General features: G+C 34.3%; 1 protein-coding gene across 2 annotated transcripts in view; it reads left to right on the top strand.

The window, feature by feature from the left end:
* The window catches only part of LOC136835231 (uncharacterized), a 124295-nt gene that overhangs the window by 59644 nt on the left and 42064 nt on the right, over positions 1-22587 (top strand). Inside the window, exon 2 of one of the 2 annotated variants that reach the window (XM_067098489.1) lies at positions 18205-18357. The exons of the other annotated variant lie outside the window; for it this stretch is intronic. Within the exon in view, the coding sequence (XP_066954590.1) occupies positions 18205-18357 (153 nt within the window). The remainder of the gene's footprint in view (positions 1-18204; positions 18358-22587) is intronic. 2 annotated transcript variants of the gene reach the window in all.

Genomic DNA, 22587 nt, shown 5'->3' with positions numbered 1-22587 from the left:
ATATATATATACACATATATATATACTGTATAGATATACACATACATGCATACATATCGTAAACCTCTAATCTTTCTGAACCCGTCATTATCACGGTAATTTGTACCGTGTTGAAGGGCAATCCTTAATTACGGTTTATCACAACATGAAGGCCGGGAAAAAATTATGCCAAAGAACTCAGAAAGAAAATTTGTAATTTAGATCAAAAGCGGGAAGGTGAGTTAGCCGAAAGGGTAGCGTGAGTCGTGTATTGTAGGGCTAAATGGCACGAAATTGCACGATTCGGCAGAGTAGTTTACGGCAGAAAAATAACCTTTAATATTTCTTGAACTTGGAAAACGTTTCTAAGATAGGGAACGTTCTGGTACAGGTTCCTGAGTGGGAGACATTCTCCTAAATGTTAAGAGTGAGTTTAAGATAGTGAGATTATATTGTGGGTTCCTGAGTTGGAAACCTTCTCCTTAACGTTAGAAGTGAGGAACATTATTTTGTGGGTTCCTGAGTGGGAGACATTCTTCTAAATGTTAAAAGCGAGTTTAACATAGGGAAGATTGTATTGTGGGTTCCTGAGTGGGAGACATTCTTCTAAATGTTAAAAGCGAGTTTAACATAGGGAAGATTATATTGTGGGTTCCTGAGTGGGAGACATTCTCCTTAACGTTAGAAGTGAGGAACATTATATTGTGGGTTCCTGAGTGGGAGATGTTCTCCTACATGTTAAAAGTGAGTGTAAGATAAGGAACATTATATTGTGGGTTCCGGAGTGGGAGCCATTCTCCTAAATGTTAAAATGAGTGCAACAGAGGGAACATTATATTGCAGGTTCCTGAGTGGGAGATATTCTCCTACATGTTAAAAGTGAGACATTCTCCTAAATGTCAAAAGTGAGACATTCTCCTAAATGTCAAAAGTGAGACATTCTCCTAAACGTCAAAAGTGAGACATTCTCTTAAATATAAAGTCAGACATTCTCCTAAATGTCAAAAGTGAGACATTCCCATAAATGTTAAAAGTGAGACATTCTCATAAATGTTAAAAGTCAGACATTCTCATAAATGTTAAAAGTGAGATATTCTCATAAATGTTAAAAGTGAGATATCCTCATAAATGTTAAAAGTGAGTGCATTAATACGTGAACTTTGAAGAAACACAATGTAAAGAGGCCAATGCTATGTGTTTTTTTTTTGTAAGACTGATGTTGATTTGTAAATTCTTCTAAGCCCTAGGAGAGCTGTTAATCAGCTCAGTGGTCTGGTTAAACTAAGATATACTTAACTTCTTCTAAGTCCTCAAGATATTAATTTAACAACACGCCTAAAAACTTGCATAAGAGAGAGAGAGAGAGAGAGAGAGAGAGAGAGAGAAGAGGACAGAGTTGGAATAATGTTTTTTTTCTTCGTTGGTCCATAATGATCAGATGATCATTAAACTGGAATAGTTGTTTTGAAAATGAAGTTTATTTACTGTCCAGTGGATGAAAAGAGATATTTCCGTACTGACATCAGCAATGTATATACCGAATTTCTTTATATATATATATATATATATATATATATATATATATATATATATATATATATATATATATATATATATATATATATATATATATATATATAAAGAAATTCGGTATATACATTGCTGATGTCAAAGCAAACATTTCTTTTCAACGACTGACAGTAAATAAACATTTCTCAAACAACTATTCCAGTTTAATGATCATCTGATCATTATGGACCAACGAAGAAAAAACATTATTCAACGTGTCCTATTAATGAAGACGAGAGAGAGAGAGAGAGAGAGAGAGAGAGAGAGAGAGAGAGAGAGAGAGAGAGAGAACAGACTAGCAGTGATCAATAGCATGGTCATTATCGCTTGTGTTGCTTTTGCCTGCAAGCAAAATATCGTAGTGAGAAAACGCACAAAACAGTTTTGTAGTTGACGGGAAAAGCAGGAAGAGTTTTAATGTCAGTTTCACAATAAATACCTCAGGTGAAAAGGTTTATCATTTTAAAATTAATCCCACAATAAATTGCAACGCTGTTGGGGAAGTGACTTACTTAGACTCTAGATCCTTCTCTAGATACTTTTAGGTATATCTATAGTTTCTAAATGCCAAATGGTTCCATCTGATTTGCTAGAACACTTCGTAACCAATTTTTGTAATCAAACCATTAGGGTAAGATCATAAAAAATGGAAGAAGAAGTGTATCTATATTCTTCCTGTTTTTGTCAGTGTTTTGTGTCCTCCCCTGCCCCCTAATCCTTGGCTTCCTTCTCCCAACAAATACCCATTGTTTAGGAACCTACTCGAAATGAGGACATCTCTTTGATGTCGTTCGGCTGTTCCACAGGTCCTTTGTGGCTCAACAGTATTGCATGTCTTCGAGTGAAGTGCTTACATTTGTCTTGGTCGAATACCAGTGATTAAAAATAAGCTTTTGTTACAGTGTCTACATAGCCTTCAGAAGAGAACGAATCTTTGATACTTTTATATTATTACGCAATTTAAAAACTACATAGTTCTCAGGAGACAATAAAGTTTTAATACTTATATATCATTACGTAAATAACAATATATTTGGGTTGTAGCAGATAACCTACTGATTTTAATCTGTGGAGTTTTGGCACAATTTTATGGATTATCAAAAGAACCTCCAGGTCGCTGTATGTGGCTCTGAACTGCACATCAACTGTTTCGAAGTACACACCAATAAATCTAGACTCTACCAGTGTAACACATCGCCTCACATCAGCTAAACATTCCACATTGTTTTCACAGCAATGCAGATAAGCTGTGTGCTACGTAATAAGCATTCCCCGAGTGCGTGAGTTAGCAGCAGAGAACAACTGAGGTGCGGTAGAATGCACTGTGTGTCTGTGTACCTTACCACTATATCGATTACCTACGCCACTTTAGACCAAGGTGTGGGTCTCACAGGGGTCACCACAGGTGCCCCCAGGGTGGGCGTGGGGATGGTGGGCCCTTTGCCACATGACAAGGACTTGGAGAGACAAGAGTTTGAGCTACAACCTGACACTAGTAGAGGTGGGCTCTCTTGGGAGTGGAAGGTTAGCTGGGTAATGCGTAAATACAGGTATTGTATTTTGTAATGACGTGCTTTGCGGTGTATTGACACACATAAACACACATACACACACATTTATATATATTTATATACATGTATATATAATATAAATATATATGTATATATATATATATATATATATATATATATATATATATATATATATATATATATATATATATATAATGTATATATATACAAAGCCACCACCTAATGTTGTTGATTTTCCCAAAAAGGAACGCAGTGACCTAGCTCGCTTCATTATGCAGCCAAGAAGAAGAAAGACCCTCTTCGTCATTTCAATGGAGCAGTGGCCAAAACGGTATCTGTAGAGGTGTGAATAGATGAGAAAAGAATTTTGGCATATAAAAAAAGGGAATAGTAACATGGTAACTAAACTCGGTTTTTTTACAATTCCTCATTTTGTCACCAATCGCAGGGGTGTCGTTAGCTCGAAATGTGACGGTCAGGGGATTGGTTGCAAGTTTTTGTCCGAATAATTCATTGACGTCTTTAATTGTGCAAGGCGCCAAACTGAATCGAACACAATAGTTTGACCTAAATTCTCCTTGGATATTTTTCATAAAACAAGGATGAATAAAGAAATTTAATCGTATTGTGATGGACGTTAGATTTATTTTCCTGTTCCCACAGTAAAATAGGCAACATGCCTATGTACAATAATTTTTTAAATCCTTCAGGGTTTGTTTTTATAAAACAAGAGAGGATTGCAAAGCAAGTTATTATAAACTTAAATGAACGTTAGAACAACTTTCACATGGAATTAATAAAATCGGCACTATCGGAAAAAGGAGGTAAAGGAAACACGCCTGGCAAGTTTTCGCTCAAAAAAACTAAGGTGATTGAAGCAGGATTTAATCCTATTAAATGGATGTTAGATCATCTTTCACTGTACCACAGTAAAATAGGCCACACTAGGCTTACACAATGGTTTGATAAATTCTCCTTAGGATTTTTCATAAAACAAGAGGATGGCAAAGCAGGATTTAATCCCATTATTTGGACGTTAGATCCATTTCAATGCGAGATGTAAAACTAGGCCGCATTAGGCCTACAACATGGATTAAACGAGTTTCGTAGGATTTTCATAAAAAAGAATATGGATGGTAAATATGTTTTAATCCTATAAATGGACGTTAGGTGGCTATTTTCCTCCACAGTAAAATACCGAGGCGGGGCCTGCAAAATAGTTTAATGAGGGGCTTCGCGTTGATTTTCATAAAACAAAGAAGATGGCAAATTATGATTTTATGCAATTCAATGGACGTTGGATCTCAAACTGAAAATGAAAGTAACAGTAATATAGGCCACACTAATTAGCAAAATAGTCTTACGACTTACATCATAGGCCTACATACACCCAGCTTTTCTTAAATCAAAGCATCAGCAAAGTTTACTTTAATCCTATTCAATGGACGTTAGATCAATTTCCGCTTTATCACAAAAATAGGCCACACTAGGCCTAAACTGTAGTTTAACGAATCCTTTGTGGGATTTTTCGGAAAACGAGAAGATGGCAAGCAGGATTTAACCTTATTAAATGGACGTTAGAACAGTTTTCACTGTATCACAGCAAAACAGAACATCCGCTTGATACTGAAATATGTGTAATTTTGTAGATTACATAGGAGAAGCTGTCTGGAAAATTATATAGTAATATCTCTTGAGAAATATAAAAGAGAATTTGCGCTAATGCCACAGGAATTCATGTAAAGTGGAGTAGACGTTTTCCATATATATATATATATATATATAATATATATTTTTATATATATATATAAAGAAAGTTTATACATATATATATTTATATTATGTATATATATATGGAGGGCTGTTAAAAATTAAATAAAAATTATGAAGCTGTTTCCGAAAGCATTTTCCAAGCGTTGACTTCGTGTGTTGTTATTAAATTTAGACAATAAGTAATTTCTTAACCCTTTAGTTTAACATTATTTATTGACAAAACATATTCTGTGGGAGAAAATTAGTTAGTAAATAAGTACTGATTGACATTAGTAATGATTTGAAAGCAAGATGCTATTGTTAATTAGACTAGATCAGCTAGCAGGAAACTCTCTCTCTCTCTCTCTCTCTCTCTCTCTCTCTCTGGTCTCTCTCAAAAAAACGAGTCTCTCTCTCTCATTTTCAAATCTCCTTGGAGTCCGATAACAGGCAAAACGTTAGCCTTGTGTGACGGTCAGGGACGCGCAAGTTTTAGAGCAAAATTCCTTTTGACGTCTTTATTTGTGCCAAGGCGCCAAACTCTCTCATAATAGTTTGACTTATTTCTAAGATAACTCTTCATAAAACAAGAGGATGGCAAAGCAATTTAATCGTATAATGGACGTTAGGCACCTTTCTCTCTCTTCCTCAGTAAAATAGGCTCTCTCTCTCTCTCTCTCTCTGGTCCCTCTAGGTCTCTTTTTTTTATAAAACAAGAGGATGGCAAAGCAGGATTTAATCCTGAACAATGAACGTTCTAACAACTTTCACTGCACATGTAAAATAGGCCACACTGACAGCCCAAAAAGTAGTTTGCAACTCAATCCGGTGCAGTGTTTTTTCGAAAACAAGAATGATGATTGCAGATTTACCTTAGTTTACCCATGTTAGTTCATTTTCACTGTACCACAGTAAAATAGGCCATATATGCTTACAATGGTTTGATAAATTATCTACAGGTTTTGGAGGATGTTCCTCCGTTTAATCCATTTATTTGTACGTGATTGAGATTCACTGTATCAGAGTAAATCATGTTTAGGGCCTGCTAATATATTTAACGAATTCCAGGTAGGATTTTTGATAAAACAAGAGGCTGGTAAAGAGCTTTTAACTTGTCAAATGGATTAGATCCATTTTTCGGTACTAGGGTAAAATAGTTCGGTGGTACTAGGCTATCAACTTTGAGTTTAATAATAAAGAAAACGTTTTTTCATAAACAAGAGGATGGGCAAACAGATTTAATCGTTCAATGGAACGTTAGATCAACTTTCACATGAATCAAACAATCATTTTTACCAATGATTAAGACAAAATAGTATTAACGAATCTTTGCAGTCATTTTTAATAAAACGTTTTCCAGGTAGGTAGTGTAAGAAAACGTTCAATGGACGTTACATCAATTTGAGGTTTATTACAAAAATGCGTAAAAAATATTTTTTGTGAGTTAAACTACAAAATTAATGTGGATTTTATGGAAAACCAGAAGATGGCAAAAATTTAACCTGTTTTAAATGGGACGTTCAATAGCTTTTACTGCTGACAGCAAACAGAACATCCGCTTGATACTGAAATATGTAATTTTGTAAAGACTTAAAACATCTCGATGAAAAAGTATATATAATATTCTTGAGAAATATAAAAGCCAATATTTGGTGTCTTTAAGTTTCCGGCAAATTAGAGTGAACGATCTGGGTACATATATATATATGTATATATATATATATATATATATATATACATATATATATATATATATATATAATATATATGGAAGACATCTTGAAAAATTAAGGGTAATTATGTAATCACCTGTTTGTCAGACGGCATTTGCCGCATTTCTTTATCCCTTCATGCGACAATAAGTATCTTAGTTTAGTTTGAACGATTTTTGACTTAATCCAAATATGTTCTACAGCGGATCTGACTGTATGACATTGCTACTGACGTCCAGTAGTAATGGTATACAGTTAAGAATCAAGTGTTAATTAGACTAGATGATGCGTAAAAAATATTTTTGTGAATAAACTCTAATGTGGAATAACAGGCGAAACTAGGAAGGAATCACAAAAATTCTTCTTCTTCTGTTTTGGAGAATGATTATTTTTACTGCTGAGGGCCATAAAGACAAATAAATAATATCCTTAGTTAAAAACATCTCGATGAAACAACTGACCAATATTCTCCTGTACACATTCTTTAGTAATACCTAATTACCAGCAAATTATATCCGAACAATATTCTAATAATCCATCACGTAACATACGCCTTTGACAGGCAGGTATATAACTATATATATACGGTGTTTGATCATTCTGGAATGCCATATTGTCATATTGCAGAGGCTTTACCTTAGTTTACCCACGCTCCGTTCCGTTTTCTTTGATATTTTAACCTTAGGAGATATATATTTATACTGTATATAACCTTATCTACAGGTTTTGGAGTGTTCCCTCCGTTATCATTTATTTGTACGTGATTGAGATTAGGGTATCAGAGATATCATGTTTGAGTTACTAATAAGGAAACGTTTTCCAGGTAGGAGGGATGATGAAACGTTCGCTGGTATCAGAGCTATCAACTTGTCAGTTATGGATAAGGGAACGTTTCCCAGGTAGGAGGGGTGATGAAATGTTCGGTGGTATCAGAGCTATCAACTTTGAGTTTATAATAAGAAAACGTTTTCCATTTAGGGAGGGGGCAAGATGAAACGTTCGGCGGTAACGTTAAGCTCAGGTGTTATGCATGAATCAAACAATCATTTTTGTGATTAAGACAAAGGTATTAGAGCTATCTTTGAGTCAATTATAATAAGGAAACGTTTTCCAGGTAGGTAGTGTAAGAAAACGTTCAATGCTAATGTCAAGCTGAGGGTTTATACAGGATGCGTAAAAAAATATTTTTTTTTTGTGACGATAAACTACAAAATTAATGTGGAATAGTTATGGAGGGAACCAGGAAGGAATCACAAAAAATTCTTCTTCTTCTGTTTTGGAGGAATGATAGATTCAATAGCTTTTACTGCTGAGGGCCATAAAGACAGTAATGAAATAATAATTTCTTAAAGACTTAAACATCTTGATGAATGAAAGTGACCAATATTCTACTGGTACACATTCTTGCCAATATTTAGTAAGTCTTACCAATTTCCAGCAAATTAGACTCAGGAACGATCTAGTACAGTATATATATATATATATATATATATATATATATATATATATATATATATATATATATATATATATATATATATATATAATATATATATATATATATATATATATATATATATATATCTATATATATATATATATATATATATATATATATATATATATATATATATATATATATATATATAATCAATAGTAGATCAAAAAGCGTGAGATGTTCTCTAAATTGTCAGTCAATTGAACCTACGAAGTTCCTGGCGATCAGCTACAATAAAATAATCCCAAACTAGATAAATAAATAAGTAAATAAATAAATAACTCAATAAATATACAAATAAATAAAGTAACAAATGACATTTTTAATCAGGGTTGCAAGCACTTCCCTCTTACTTACAAACACGCATGCTGAGTCCCTTCGCCTGACTAAATTGAATGTTGACAATTTGTATCATAGGAAAGGGATATACTGTCTTCTCTCCCCCCACCCTTCCCCCCTTTTCAACCATGAATTTTCCAGTAGCTGAGAGCTTCAGTTTCCAGTATTTCCAGGGATGTCAGGTGTGTACTTGGTAGGGTACGGCGGGATTTGACAGTTAGCTTAAAGTTGCTTATCGTAGGTGAACGAAGACCTTTAAATCCTGATTTATCCTCGAGTTTATAATTAAAGAATTGTATTCTTATTCAAAGTAGAAATGTTGAATATTGTGATTAATGTTTAAAATGGAAAATGGCTGAAGTAAGATAAGAACTGGATAAACAAGAGGCAGCGACATGTTAGAATTCGATTTCAGAACTCGAAATGATGCATCGATTTTCTCCTTTGTGCACATCATATTTTTTTTTTTAATTCAAACAGAATTTACAAATTAGTCAATTCTCTTGGCATAAGATTAATAGGAATTTGATTGGCAACAGAAAAATTATCTTTAATAAAAACAACAATAACAACAACAAAAACAACAACAATAATAAATATAAAATAATAATAATAATTATTATTATTATTATTATTATTATTATTATTATTATTATTATTATAATACAATAATAATTATTATTATTATTATTATTATTATTATTATTATTATATATTATTATTATTATTATTAATTATTAAAGCTTTTTAATGAAAGATTTGCGCTTTCTGGAAGAAATTCCATTCATGCTATTATTATTATTATTATTATTATTATTATTATTATTATTATTATTATTATTATTATTATTATTATTATTATTGCAAAGTCCCAGTTTTACACATAATTATTTGGATACATGAACAAGGAAAATATAAAAATTTAGTTTTCAGTATATAGACACCAATACTTAAAAATTTTACATTTACATGTCAAATTATCAGCAATAAAAACAACAACCTTTTTCGTTATAAATCCTTTCTATAAAGGATTATAAATAGGATTAAAGTCTCTTCAAATTTAACATTAAAATACACAAATATCAGCATAAAAACTACAAAATTTTCTTTACGCCAAATTCTTTCAGTAAAGAATTGAAAATAGGATTATAATCCCTTAAAATTTTTACATATATCAGCATAAAAACTACAAAACTTTCTTTACGACAAATCCTCTTTGTCAAGGAATGAAAATAGGATTAACAATCTGATTAAAATACCCCATATCAATTAAATCCTTAATGACGAGAAATATGCAAAAAAAAAAAAAAAAAAAACTTCAGGATCTCCTATAATTCTTTCCAGCTATTATCTCGGCAGCTAAGAGGCTTAACCTGAAAACACGACCATCTTTAATAGGGTTTAGCAGCGGATACCCCTTGGATCCCCCTTAGATTCCCGTTGGGTCCCACTTAGGTCCCCTTGGATCCCATTGAAATTCCCCTTGGATCCCACTGGATTTCCCTTGGATCCCCCTTGGATTCCCATGCATCCTACTGGGACTCCCTTGGATCTCCTTGGGATTCCTCCTGGATCGCCATTGGATCTCACGGGATTCGCCTTGCATTCCTCTTGAATCCCATCAAGATTCCCCTTGGATCCCACTGGGATTCCCTTAGGATCTCTTGGAACCTACAGTGATTCCCCTTGATCCTCTTAGATTCCACTGGAATCTCCATTCGATCCCACCGGGATTCTCCTTGGATTCCATAAGGATTCCCTTTGGATCTCACTAGGATTCCTTTTAGATCCCTTTTGGATTCCCCTGGAATTCCTCCTGGATCCCCTTGACTCCCATGGGGATTCCCCTTCTATCCCTCTTGGACACTCTTAGATCCCCCTAAGATCCCAATGGATTCCTTGAACCTCAATGACTCATACCCCCTTGATTCCATCAGTCCTGATTCCACTGGGATCCCCTCATACCTCTTGATTCCACTGGTCCCTTGGATTCCACTGGGATCCCCCTTACATACCCCCCTTGGATTCCCCTTGGATCCCACTGGGAGTCCCCTTGAATCCCACTGGGATCCCCCTTGGATTCCATTGGATCCCACCAGGAGTCCCCTTGGATCCCAGTGGGATTCCCCCTGACTACCCCTTGGATCCCACTAGGATCCCCCTTGGATCTCACAGGGAGTTCCCTTGGATCTCACAGGGAGTTCCCTTGGATCTAACAGGGATTCCCCTTGGATCCCACCGGGATTTCCCTTGAATCCAACTGGGATTCCCCTTGGATCCCACTGGGAGTCCCCTTGAATCCCCCTGGATCCTCCTTGGATCCCCCTAGGCTCTCACTTTTTCGGTCGCTGGAGCATAGGTGCTGAAAACTGAGATCGAAATGGGATAGTTATTTTGGGGAGAGAGCGAGGGGGCGGTTGGGTAGGAACCGATTGGGGATTCGTCCTTAATGGGAACTCCTTTGTACCTTTCTCGAGTCGATATTGGATCCTTCTCTCTAAGGATGTCAGAAGGATGTCAGTAGATTCCTTCAGTGCGGTAGATGAACGCTGTGGAGCCAGATTAAGTTTTTTTTTTATTAAACTGCGTCTTCGTTTCCCTTCCCTTAACGAGTGCTTTAATTTCTCTCTCTCTCTCTCTCTCTCTCTCTCTCTCTCTCTCTCTCTCTCTCTCTTTGAAACGTCTCATTTAAAATGAAAATGTCGTCGCTGATCTTGACTCCCCCAAATTAGTACGGAAATCTTTCATATCCCTCTTCGTGAAGACGAAAGCGATTTTGAAATTATATTACAAGTTTATCTTAATATTATTTGGTGAATATATTATTATTTCTAGCCTTGTAGAGATTTCGACGCTTTTTTTTCTCAAGAATGTATTCGTTGGTATTTTGAAATTTCCAAGCTTGTTAAAACAATAATCATGAATGTTTAATAATACAGTAAAGAGAACGGAATATCTCTAAAACTTCCCATTTTTTGTGAGGTCAAAATTACCTGAATGTATTTTACAAGTAAAATGGAATACAAGCGTTTTTCGAAATCCAGCTAATGAACAAAAAATGTTTAAAATGGGTTTATATTCTGTAGAAAAGGTTTACTAAATAATAATAATAATAATAATAATAATAATAATAATAATAATAATAATAATAATAATAATAAAAATAATAATAATAATAAAGGCAAAGTAACAAGGACTGAAGGGATAAAGCTACCAGACAGGAATAGCATCAAACACATAGGTGAGACAGGATACAATTACCTGGGAATAATAGAAGAAGAGGATATAAAACACCAAGAGATGAAGGACACGATCAGGAAAGAATAAATATGAAGAGACTTAAAGCGATACTCAAGTCAAAACTCGACGCCGGAAACATGACGGAAGCCATAAACACATGGGCAGTACCAGTAATCAGATACAGCGCAGTAGTGGAGTGGACGAAGGCTGAACTCCGCACCAAAGACCAGAAAACTAGAAAACACATGCCAATACAAAAAGCACTACACCCAAGAGCAAATACAGACAGACTTATACATAACAAGAAAGGAAGTGGGGAGAGGGTTATTAAGCATAGAGGACTGCGTCAACATAGAGAGCAGAAAACCAGTGAAGACGAGTAGCTAAGGAGTGCATGGGAAGAAGGACTGATAAAAGTAGACGAAGACCCAGAAATATACAGAGAAAGGAGAATAAAAAATAGAACAGAGGAATGGCACAGCAAACCAATGCACGAACAATACATGAGACAGACTAAAGAACTGGCCAGCGATGAAACACGGCAATGGATACCGAGGGCAGAACTCAAGAAGGAAACAGAAGGAATGCTAACAGCGGCACAAGATCAGGCCCTAAGAACCAGATATGTCCAAAGAACAATATATGGAAATAACATCTCACCCATATGCAGGAAGTGCAATATGAACGACGAGACCATAAACCACATAGCAAGCAAATGTCCGGCGCTTGCACAGAACCAGTGCAAAAAGAGTCATGATTCAGTAGCAAAAGCCGTCTACTGGAGCCTGCGCAAGAAACACCAGCTAGCTTGCGGTAATAAGTGGTACGAACACCAACCTGAGGGAGTGATAGAAAACGATCAGACAAAGATCCTCTGGGACTATGGTATCAGAACAGACAGGGTGATACTGCCAAAGACCAGAGGTAACGTTGATTGACAAAATCAAGAAGAAAGTATCACTCATTGATGTCACAGTACCGTGGAACACCAGAGTATATGAGAAAAGAGAAAAGATTGATAAGCATCAAGAGCTGAAAATCGAAATAAGAAGGATATGGGATATGCTAGTGGAAACTGTACCCATAATCACAGGAACACTAGGCACGATCCCAAGGTCCCTGAAAAGGAATCTGTAAAAACTAGATGCAGAGTAGCCCTAGGACTTATGAAGAAAAGTGTGCTACTAGAAACAGCGCACATAGTGAGAAAAGTGATGGATTCCAAGGAGGCAGGATGCAACCCGGAACCCCACACTAAAAACCACCCAGTCGAATAGGATGACTGTGATAGACAAAAAAAAAAATAATAATAAATAATAATAATAATAATAATAATAATAATAATAATAATAATAGTAGTAGTAGTAGTAGTAGTATTAACGAAATTACTTTCAGGACACAGACAAAGAATTTCATAATAATAATAATAATAATAATAATAATAATAATATTTAAGGGCATTTCTTCCAGAAAATATAACCTTTCATTAAAAGGTTTATATAATAATAAAAAATAATAATAATAATAATAATAATAATAATAATAATAATAATAATAATAATAATATGGATGGCATTTCGTATAAGAAAAGCCAAACTTTCCATGGAAAAAGAGCTTTTTATCAAAAATCATTTGCTCTAACAAGAAGAAGTAATACCAAAAGTTACGGATTAAATGCTCGTGAATAGAAGCTGAGAGCTTCTCACCATCATTGGAACGCCGGAGTAAACAGAAGTCTTCCGAAACGCAGTGAAGGATCCTTATTTATGCAAGAGAGAGAAAGTGTTTAGTAAGATAGTCTGGGTAAATATATGAGAGAGAGAGAGAGAGAGAGAGAGAGAGAGAGAGAGAGAGAGAGAGAGAGAGAGATTTTACTTCACTGAAAAGGAAGGTGTGTTCGTTTCAAAGCGGAATCGAGTTAGGAAATATTACGAAAAAATTATATCGGATCTGAAGCAGTAACCGCTGAGAGAAAGATGAATGAACTTTTTACGGTTTCTATGCTTTGAAAAATTATGCATAAATTTATATATTTATATATATATATATATATATATATATATATATATATATATATATATATATATATATATATATATATATGTGTGTGTGTGTGTGTGTGTGTGTATACATATAAATACACACATATATATATATATATGTGTGTATATATATATTATATATATATATATATATATATATATATATATATATATATATATATATATATATATATATATATATATATATATATATAAAGTATATATATATATTATCAAACATATGTAATCCCACTCAAAAACTTGTTACTTTCTCAGTTATTTGAAACACCCCAAAAGATAAGCGTTAATTAGCAAATACTCCACTGAGAAAGATTTGAGTAATAGACTTCTTGACGTGGGGAGATTAATCACTAAGGCAAATGACCTCTAATTATTCTAAAACATCATCAATCGTTAATATCCGTTAATATCCGTCTTCTCATTAATGGCTGAATTCGTCTCAGTAACATGATATAATTGATTGATATATTTTTTTTCGGTAATCATAATTTGTGTCGCGGAAACTTCAACCAATTTCATTATATGGTTACTATTTTGAGTGTTATTAATTTTGTAGTTAAAAAGTTTGGGTTAATTTCTTTATTATTGTAAATTACTATACTACTTTTATGAATTATTATACTATTATTATTGTTACTCCCGACACTTCTATTATACAAAACAAGAGAGCCAAGATTCTGTTTTCTAAAACAAGATGATGAAAAATTTTATATTATTTATTTTCCCTGAATTCTTTCCTTTCGTCGATCTTATTCTATGAGATTAGCTAGATATAAATATATAAATAAATGTATATTAGACATATATAAGTATAGTCTTTCTACATAAAAAAATAACTATACTATTTCGACCAACATCACGAGAATTGAAAAAATATGATTCGCCGTGTTTAAACTGGCCGGTATCTATATATAGCTATTCGTTTTTCAAAATGATGTTCCCGAATAATTTGTAACTCATGTGTCTTTCAATAAAGTCCCTTCATGCTTGAAAAATAGTGCGTTATTTTGCGGGCGATATTGGCTCGGTTACGAAAAATTGAAAATGTCCTTTTTGTACGTCAATTAGTGCAGACTTTTTCTTTCATATTTCTTCTTTTTTTTGCGAACGAGAAGCAAAGAAAAGCAAAGCGCATATATTAATAACAGTATTTAGTTTTAGTCCAAAAAATTATATCAAATAAAAATAGGCTGTCCATTCTGGTAACGCTGCTAATCAATGTTTCAAAACCGCACAAAAATATACGTATACATAATTCTCTTTGGTTACTCCCACCAATCAGTGTTTCAAAAGCTCCTCCCCCCCCCCGAAAAAAGACAGACAAAATTCCCCGTTTTTGTTATCCACAATGACCAGTAGCTCAAAGCGAACATAATTAAGTTCTGTAATTTCTATAATCTCTAATAATAACCAGTTGATAACTGATATTTTTGTACTTTAATACGGCTGACAATATTATCCCAATTTATCCAAAGGGTAGTAGACTCATCTGCTATTTTACAATTATACAGTTGACAGCATTATCCCAATTTATCCAAAGGTTAGTACACTCATCTACTATTTCTACTTTCATACGGCTGACAACATTATCCCAATTTATCCAGAGGGCAATAGACTCATCTACCATTTCTATTTTAATACGGCTGACAACATTATCCCAGTTTGTCCAAAAGGTAGTAGACTCATCTACTATTTCTACTTTCATACGGCTGACAACACTATCCCAATTTATCCAAAGGTTAGTAGACTCGTCTGCTATTCAACATTCATACCACTGACAACATTATCCCAATTTATCCAAGGGTAGTAGACTCATCTACTATTTCTACTTTCATAAGGCTGACAACATCATCCCAATTTATTCAAAGGGTAGTGGACTCTTTTACTAATTTTTTACTAAACCCCTGAAAAATCAACAAAAATCATTTCCGTACGAGGAAGCAATTCAGGATGCTACCAAATGGAGAGAGGACAGGACATGAGAGGACAGGATATTTGACCATGAAAATCAACGTATTGTATTTGTCACAAGTTTGCAAATATTTGCAGACTCGCCGACTGATGACTGTACGTGCTAGTCATAGGGTTCTGCAGGCGCCAGAAAAAGTTAGAACCAGACCCACGGTAAAGTATGGGAGAAGGGAGGGTGGAGATAAGTGGAGTTTTGTGAAAGACAAGCACAGGAAAGACGCCAGCTGCGGAATTTTACAGAGGTTCCTTTGCAGCACTCGGTGTTGGAGGCGATCATTATGATCAAGATGAATGATTATTTAGTGATCCATAACTGATCAGTAACGACGACAATTCTACGTGAAAAACGTTTGTTCACCAATTGCACTCGAACTGTATATAAAAATGAGTATTCAGAAATTAAATACGATACTTGATATATATATATACTGTATATATATATATATATATATATATATATATATATATATATATATATATATATATATATGTATATATACGTATATATATATATGTGTGTATTGTATGTATGTATGTATGTATATATATATATATATATATATATGTATATATATATATGTATATATATATATATATATATATATATATAATATATATATATATATATATATATATATATATATATATATATATATATATATATATATATATATATATACTCGTATATATATATATATATCAAAGCATTTCTTACCGCCTGCACAAATAAACATTATCTTTTCGTACGAGCTTTTTCTTTTAACATCTAACATCTCATTCGATTTGCGCAGCAAAATCTCTTTGCTTACAACTTGCACGCTTTCCAGGGCAAACTGGAATTGTGTTTCCAGCGGATCTTTTCCCAGCTGACTTTCTATAAGAATCTCACGTCAAGCTAAAGTTTTTTGCATAATCAATAAGAGTTATACCTCAGTTGCATCTTCAGTGACTGATTTGATAATTAGATATTTCGTTCTCTTTTAAAAGCAGTTTTCTATAAATATTCTCTGTTTTGAATACGCACCTTTTTAAAGCAGTGTATGAAGCTTTGTCATGGAAATAGTATAAGTATCTGTTAATGATTTCAATACCCACATATGGTAAGCATATTTTGAGTGTTTTTTATATTCCAGTAAAAAGGCCCAATATTTTAATACATGAATGTTTGATATATCAATACAAGACTAGCAAGATTTTTCATTTTATTTTATAAAAGTGTTATTTTGTACAAGCGCAACTAATCATACGCAGATGAACCAATATTTTTGTGAATTTCTATCCAATAACTAGTAATAAAACTCCAGAAAGTCTTTTATTTTATTTTCTTAGGTTTCAGATGAAAACCGAGATATAATCTACAATCAGAGTAGGCTTAAATAACTATCCAATTCTAAAACGATCACTTGAATCTAATACCATATCATAATTCATCATGTATTTCTTATAATTACAAAGTCTTAGAAATGTCCCATTCTAATGTAAATAACTAATATTGTAAATAGCAGTAGAACAGTAATTCAGTATGTTAACCAGACCCCCTTTTTAATTTAACCCCAGACCACATCTCAAAATAACCCAATTAATTCTTCACGTTTGCTCAAATTTATTTTCCCTTCGAGAATTCTTCTTCTCTTTGCCCAGCCTCAAGACTCCAGAATTTGGTTCAACTTGCAGATCTTCGACTCAGAGTCTCTCCCTTTTTCTCCAACTCCCAGCCTCTGGCGCCTTATCAGGAATCTGTCTTCATTAGGATTATATATTTCTGAAACACTATTATCTCTACTTCCTCGGCTGCTGATACTTTTCTTCCAGAGGAAGTCTGTCTTAAAATTTTTCCTGCCTTGAGAGTCTGTGGTGAGATTGTTCAAAGCTGCATGTGTTTGTGTCTGTGAGATTGTGTGTGCGTGTGTGTGTGTGTGTGCATGATATCGTACATACATGGATTTGTTTATCCTTTATTCGCCTGTCCTTCTGTCAAATTGGCTATTTACTAATCTTTATTTGCGCCTGAAAGTTAGTGTCTAAATGTCTTTCCCGAATCTGTATGCCATTGTCCTAATATTTTTTCTCTCTCTCTGTATATAGATACTTCAAAGAGTGTGCTGCAGAGAGAGAGAGAGAGAGAGAGAGAGAGAGAGAGAGTTTACTTTCATACACAAGTATATACATTGCATACATCCTTTTAATCCGGAGATTCCTTTCGGCATGTCAAACAATCTTTCCTTCTCGAGTCCCTTTATCAGAGAGAGAGAGAGAGAGAGAGAGAGAGAGAGAGAGAGAGAGAGAGAGAGAGACTTTCATTCACATGTATATACTTAGCATATATCCTTTCAGTCCGAAGATTCCTTTCTGCATGTCAAACTATCTTTCCTTCCCGAGTTTCTTTATCCCCATTCCTTCGGAGATTCCACAAGCTACTCTTCGGCCCTCTGTCTGTCTTCCAGAAACAGTTTTAGGCCAGGTGGTCCCCCATAGCTCCTTGCCCTCAAAAAACACTGACACACAGAAGACGTTGATTGATTAACTTGGTTTTTCATCACCTACCGCAGTGGACTCGCAGTCGTGGATCCAACTGACACCCCGGAGGCGAACATACTTCCGCGCCAACGACCGCCTCGGATCCAACGCCTCCCCGCGATCCTCCTCCGCCTCCTCGTCCTTCAGAGGGTCTTCGGAGCCATCGTCGAGGCTGCTGCGGCACGGTTTGATCCTCATTTTTCAATTCTCAGCTAGAACCGTCTCTCTGTCTGTCTGTCTGTCTGTCTGTCTCTCTCTCTCTCTCTCTCTCTCTCTCTCTCTCTCTCTCTTCTCTCCTTCTCCCTTCTCTTCTCTCTCTTTCTGTTTCTCTCATCTCTCTCTGCCTCTTTTTGTCATGGCAAAATTAAACTCTCTCTCTCTCTCTCTCTCTCTCTCTCTCTCTCTCTCTCTCTCTCTCTCTCTCTCTCTCTCTCTCTCTCTTTGGTCTTGACAAAATGAAAATTCTCTCGCTCTCTCTTTAGTCATGACAAAATAAAAACTCTCATTTTCTCTCGACCTCTCTCAATCTCTTTTGTCTTAACAAAATGAAAATTCTCTCTCTATCTTTAGTCATGACAAAATAAAAACTCTCTCTCTCTCTCTCTCTCTCTCTCTTTTGTCTTAAAATGAAAACTCTCTCTCCCTGTCTCTCTCTTGTCATGACAAAATGAAAAACTCTCTCTCTCTCTCTCTCTCTCTCTCTCTCTCTCTCTCTCTCTCTCTCTCTCTCTCTCTTTTATCATGACAAAATGGAAACTCTCTCTCACTCTCTTGTCTTGACTAAATCAAAACTCTCTCCCTCTCTCTCCGCCCTCTGTCTGTCTGTCTTCCTTTTGTCATGACAAAATGAAAATTCTCTATCTCTGACTTTCTCTTCTGTCATGACAAGATAAAAAGCTAAATGAGAATACAGCAATCGCACGAGAAAGTATTGTCACTGACATATTTTATTTTCTCTCTTTCTCTTTCTAGTATTGCGCGATTTGGCAGTTGGTCTCACCTGACTTTTTCTGATACCACCTGGAGAGGCCTTGGGCTTAAAATTGTCCTGTAGGATATTTTGCCAGCATTTTTAACTAACTATATAAAAAGGATTGGCCAAAATGTATTATTTAATAATATTAAACAGGCTATTCATAATATGAAGTCATTTAATAAAAATAATGTTGACATGAAATCCTAACCGAAGTAATTAATTATCTGAATTATCTGAATGAAAACGATTTGTTTTCAAGGCATAAAATGTCAGTTTGTGAGCTAATGTTTCCCAATTAAAACAACTGGCCACGATATTAGAGATTTCAAAATATATTTCACGTATTTAATACTATGGTGAATATTAAACCGTTACAGAATAGTTTTTTTTTAACTGAATTTTGTTTCTGCCTAACACCACCACATTTTAAACCTAAATTTTCATAAGCGATAAAAGTTCCAACAACATATTTAGTAAAGTATCGTAAATTAACTTAATATCTACAATAGATTTTGTAACGTTTTTAAGCAAAATATCCAGGATAATTTTAGTCCGTTTCTCTAGCTTCCTAACTATACTCTAGTTGGCATGAGTGTAAAACTTGTCATTTAAAACTTTTTATGATCTCTGATAACAACTGATAAGAAATCACATACCTATAACATACACACACACACACGCATATATGTATGTATGTATGTATGTATGTATGAATGTATGAATGTATGTATGTGTATGTATATGTATATGTATATATATATATATATATATATATATATATATATATATATATATATATATATATATATATATATATATATATATTTATATATATTTGTTAAAAGCAATTGCTTTAGTGACATCAATAAGTTTTGCAGGAATCTTCATATCGTCGAAGTTTTTTTCCAACTCTCATGTGTCAATCTTCGGCGAAGAGTCCACAAACTTCTATCTTCCAATTATTGCTTTCCGCCACGACAGCTGTTTCACCACACTTTGGCATTTTCAAGTGACTACTGGCTTACAGTTTCGATTAACAATAATTTTCCTCTACGTGCGGATGGAAAAGTAGACCTAAGCCGTGATGGGTCCAGGGATTAAAGGGATGAACCATTTTGGGGTCGAAATCTTTTGGTGTAATTTACATATGTGGAAAGAATATTATAATTAAAAACAGTATGTATAAAATTTACTTAATAGCTATGTATGAAATTTATTAGTGCATGTGTGAGAGAACTCATAAAAATGATAAAGTATGACATAGGTTATATTTAATGTATAATAAATAAATAGTGTGAGTGTATATAAGTTATTTACAAGTATTATGTGTTTATTTATACAAAAGCATGTTTTGCAAATATCAACTACTAAATGACGTTCGTGGTTCGTGTCGGGCGGGGCCTCAGCCTCTTGTATTTCTTGGCTGAAGCGTTGTATCTACCGTTCGGCCGCTGTCTGGTGGGAGTGTCATCCGACTCTTGCTGGATATTAGGAGTCGGTTTTTGAATGGCGATGCTGACTCCCACCAGACAGCGCCCCCGAACGATATCCACATCGCTTCAGCCAAGAAATACAAGAGGACCCAGGGAAGACCAAGTGACAACTCACACGTCCCTGAGGCCCCGCCCGACACGAACCCCGAACGTCGTTTAGTAGTTGATGCTTACAAATTAAGCTTTTGTAAAAATTAACACATAATACTTGTAAATAACATATATACACTCACACTATTTATTATACATTAAATATAACCTTCGTCATACTTTATAATTTTTATGAGTTCTCTCACGCATGCACTAAGAAATTCATACACAACTATTAAGTAAAGTCTGTACATTCTGCTTTATAATTAGAGTATTATTTCCACATATGGAAGTTACAATAAAAGTTAAACGAAATTGTCAGCCATTAGTCACTTGAAAATGCCATAGTGTGCTGAAACTGCTGTCGTGACGTAAAGCAATAAATGGAAGATAGAAGTTTGAGGATTCTTCACCGAAGATTGACACATGAGAATCGGGAAAAACTCCGACGATAAGAAGATTGCTGCAAAAATTCTGTTGCCACTACGAAACTGCTTTTAACGAAAATTATCTCAGAGAAATCTATGCCCTAAATGTGTGTATATATATGTGTGTATATATATATATATATATATATATATATATACATATATATATATACACACACACATATATATATATATATATATATATATATATACATATTTGTATGCTAGTTTGCATACATATCAATAAGAAAATTAACTACTTATTCCTTAAATACAAGGAATTCTCTTCAATAACAATTTTATTCTCAGTGTTAAATATGACAAGTTTTATCTAATGCCAATTCAGAGTAGACTTTCTCTCTCTCTCTCTCTCTCTCTCTCTCTCTCTCTCTCTGTCCCCGAGCACAGTTTAATTTCAGCCCTTTTAACTCGACAGAGCACCATTGCTTGTTGTGTTGTACGAGCGTTGAACCAATCTTTTAAAGAGCTTTACGTGTGTCATACACTTTTCCTTGTGGGTCGTAAGCTGTTTCCAAAAGAGCTGTTTTACACCACATCCAGTGCACCAGAGGCGTTCTTTGTGATCTCTCTGTAATCTTAGACGTTTTTCAATGTCCTAAAAGGAATGGGCTGTGTGACCCCGATGACGCAATACACAAACTGTCGCGCGGATTAAACAGGACGATTTTTTTTTATTATTGAAGAGGTTATATTGTTTATATTTATGTTTTTGTATGTGTTGCTTGTTTCGTTTTTTGTGGTATGTGTATATATAATATATGTATATGTGTACATATACTGTATATGTATATACATGTGTGTGAATATATATACATACATACATATATATATATATATATATATACACTCATGAATATATATATACATACATATACTATATATATATAATAATATATATATATATATTATATATATGTGTGTGTGTGTGTGTGTGTGTGTGTGTGTGTGTATATATAAAGTTTTGTGTTTCCTCCTCTCAACCTAAACCTTTGTGTTTCGTTGTATTGTTTGTGTTTCGTCGAGGTACCTTAAGAATTCCTCACGAGATGTGTCTGAACAATGACCTTTGGCTGGCACCAAAGGCGTCCACAAGTTTCCATTTTTTGCTTCGCACTTTTTATTAGTTTATTGTCCAAATTACCTCTCCAATACACCCACTTGTCCACCGCCCCCCACCCCTTCTCTCTCTCTCTCTTTTTGAATGTTATGTTTACGTGTTAACTGGGTTGTGCTTTACGATGTGTGGAAGATTTCCGTTTCTTAAACAAATTCTACCTTCTTAAACACGTGTGTCCTGTTTTGGTGGCCCCACCATTACAAATGTTTATTCCTAGTTAATCCTACAGCCATAATTGATAAATGTGAGAAAAGCTACAATTTATAAAACAATTATGTTTCATCATTTAT

Source organism: Macrobrachium rosenbergii, chromosome 55 (genome assembly GCF_040412425.1).
Source record: "Macrobrachium rosenbergii isolate ZJJX-2024 chromosome 55, ASM4041242v1, whole genome shotgun sequence".
NCBI lineage: Eukaryota > Metazoa > Arthropoda > Malacostraca > Decapoda > Palaemonidae > Macrobrachium > Macrobrachium rosenbergii.
This window is presented reverse-complemented; position numbering and strand designations above follow the sequence as displayed.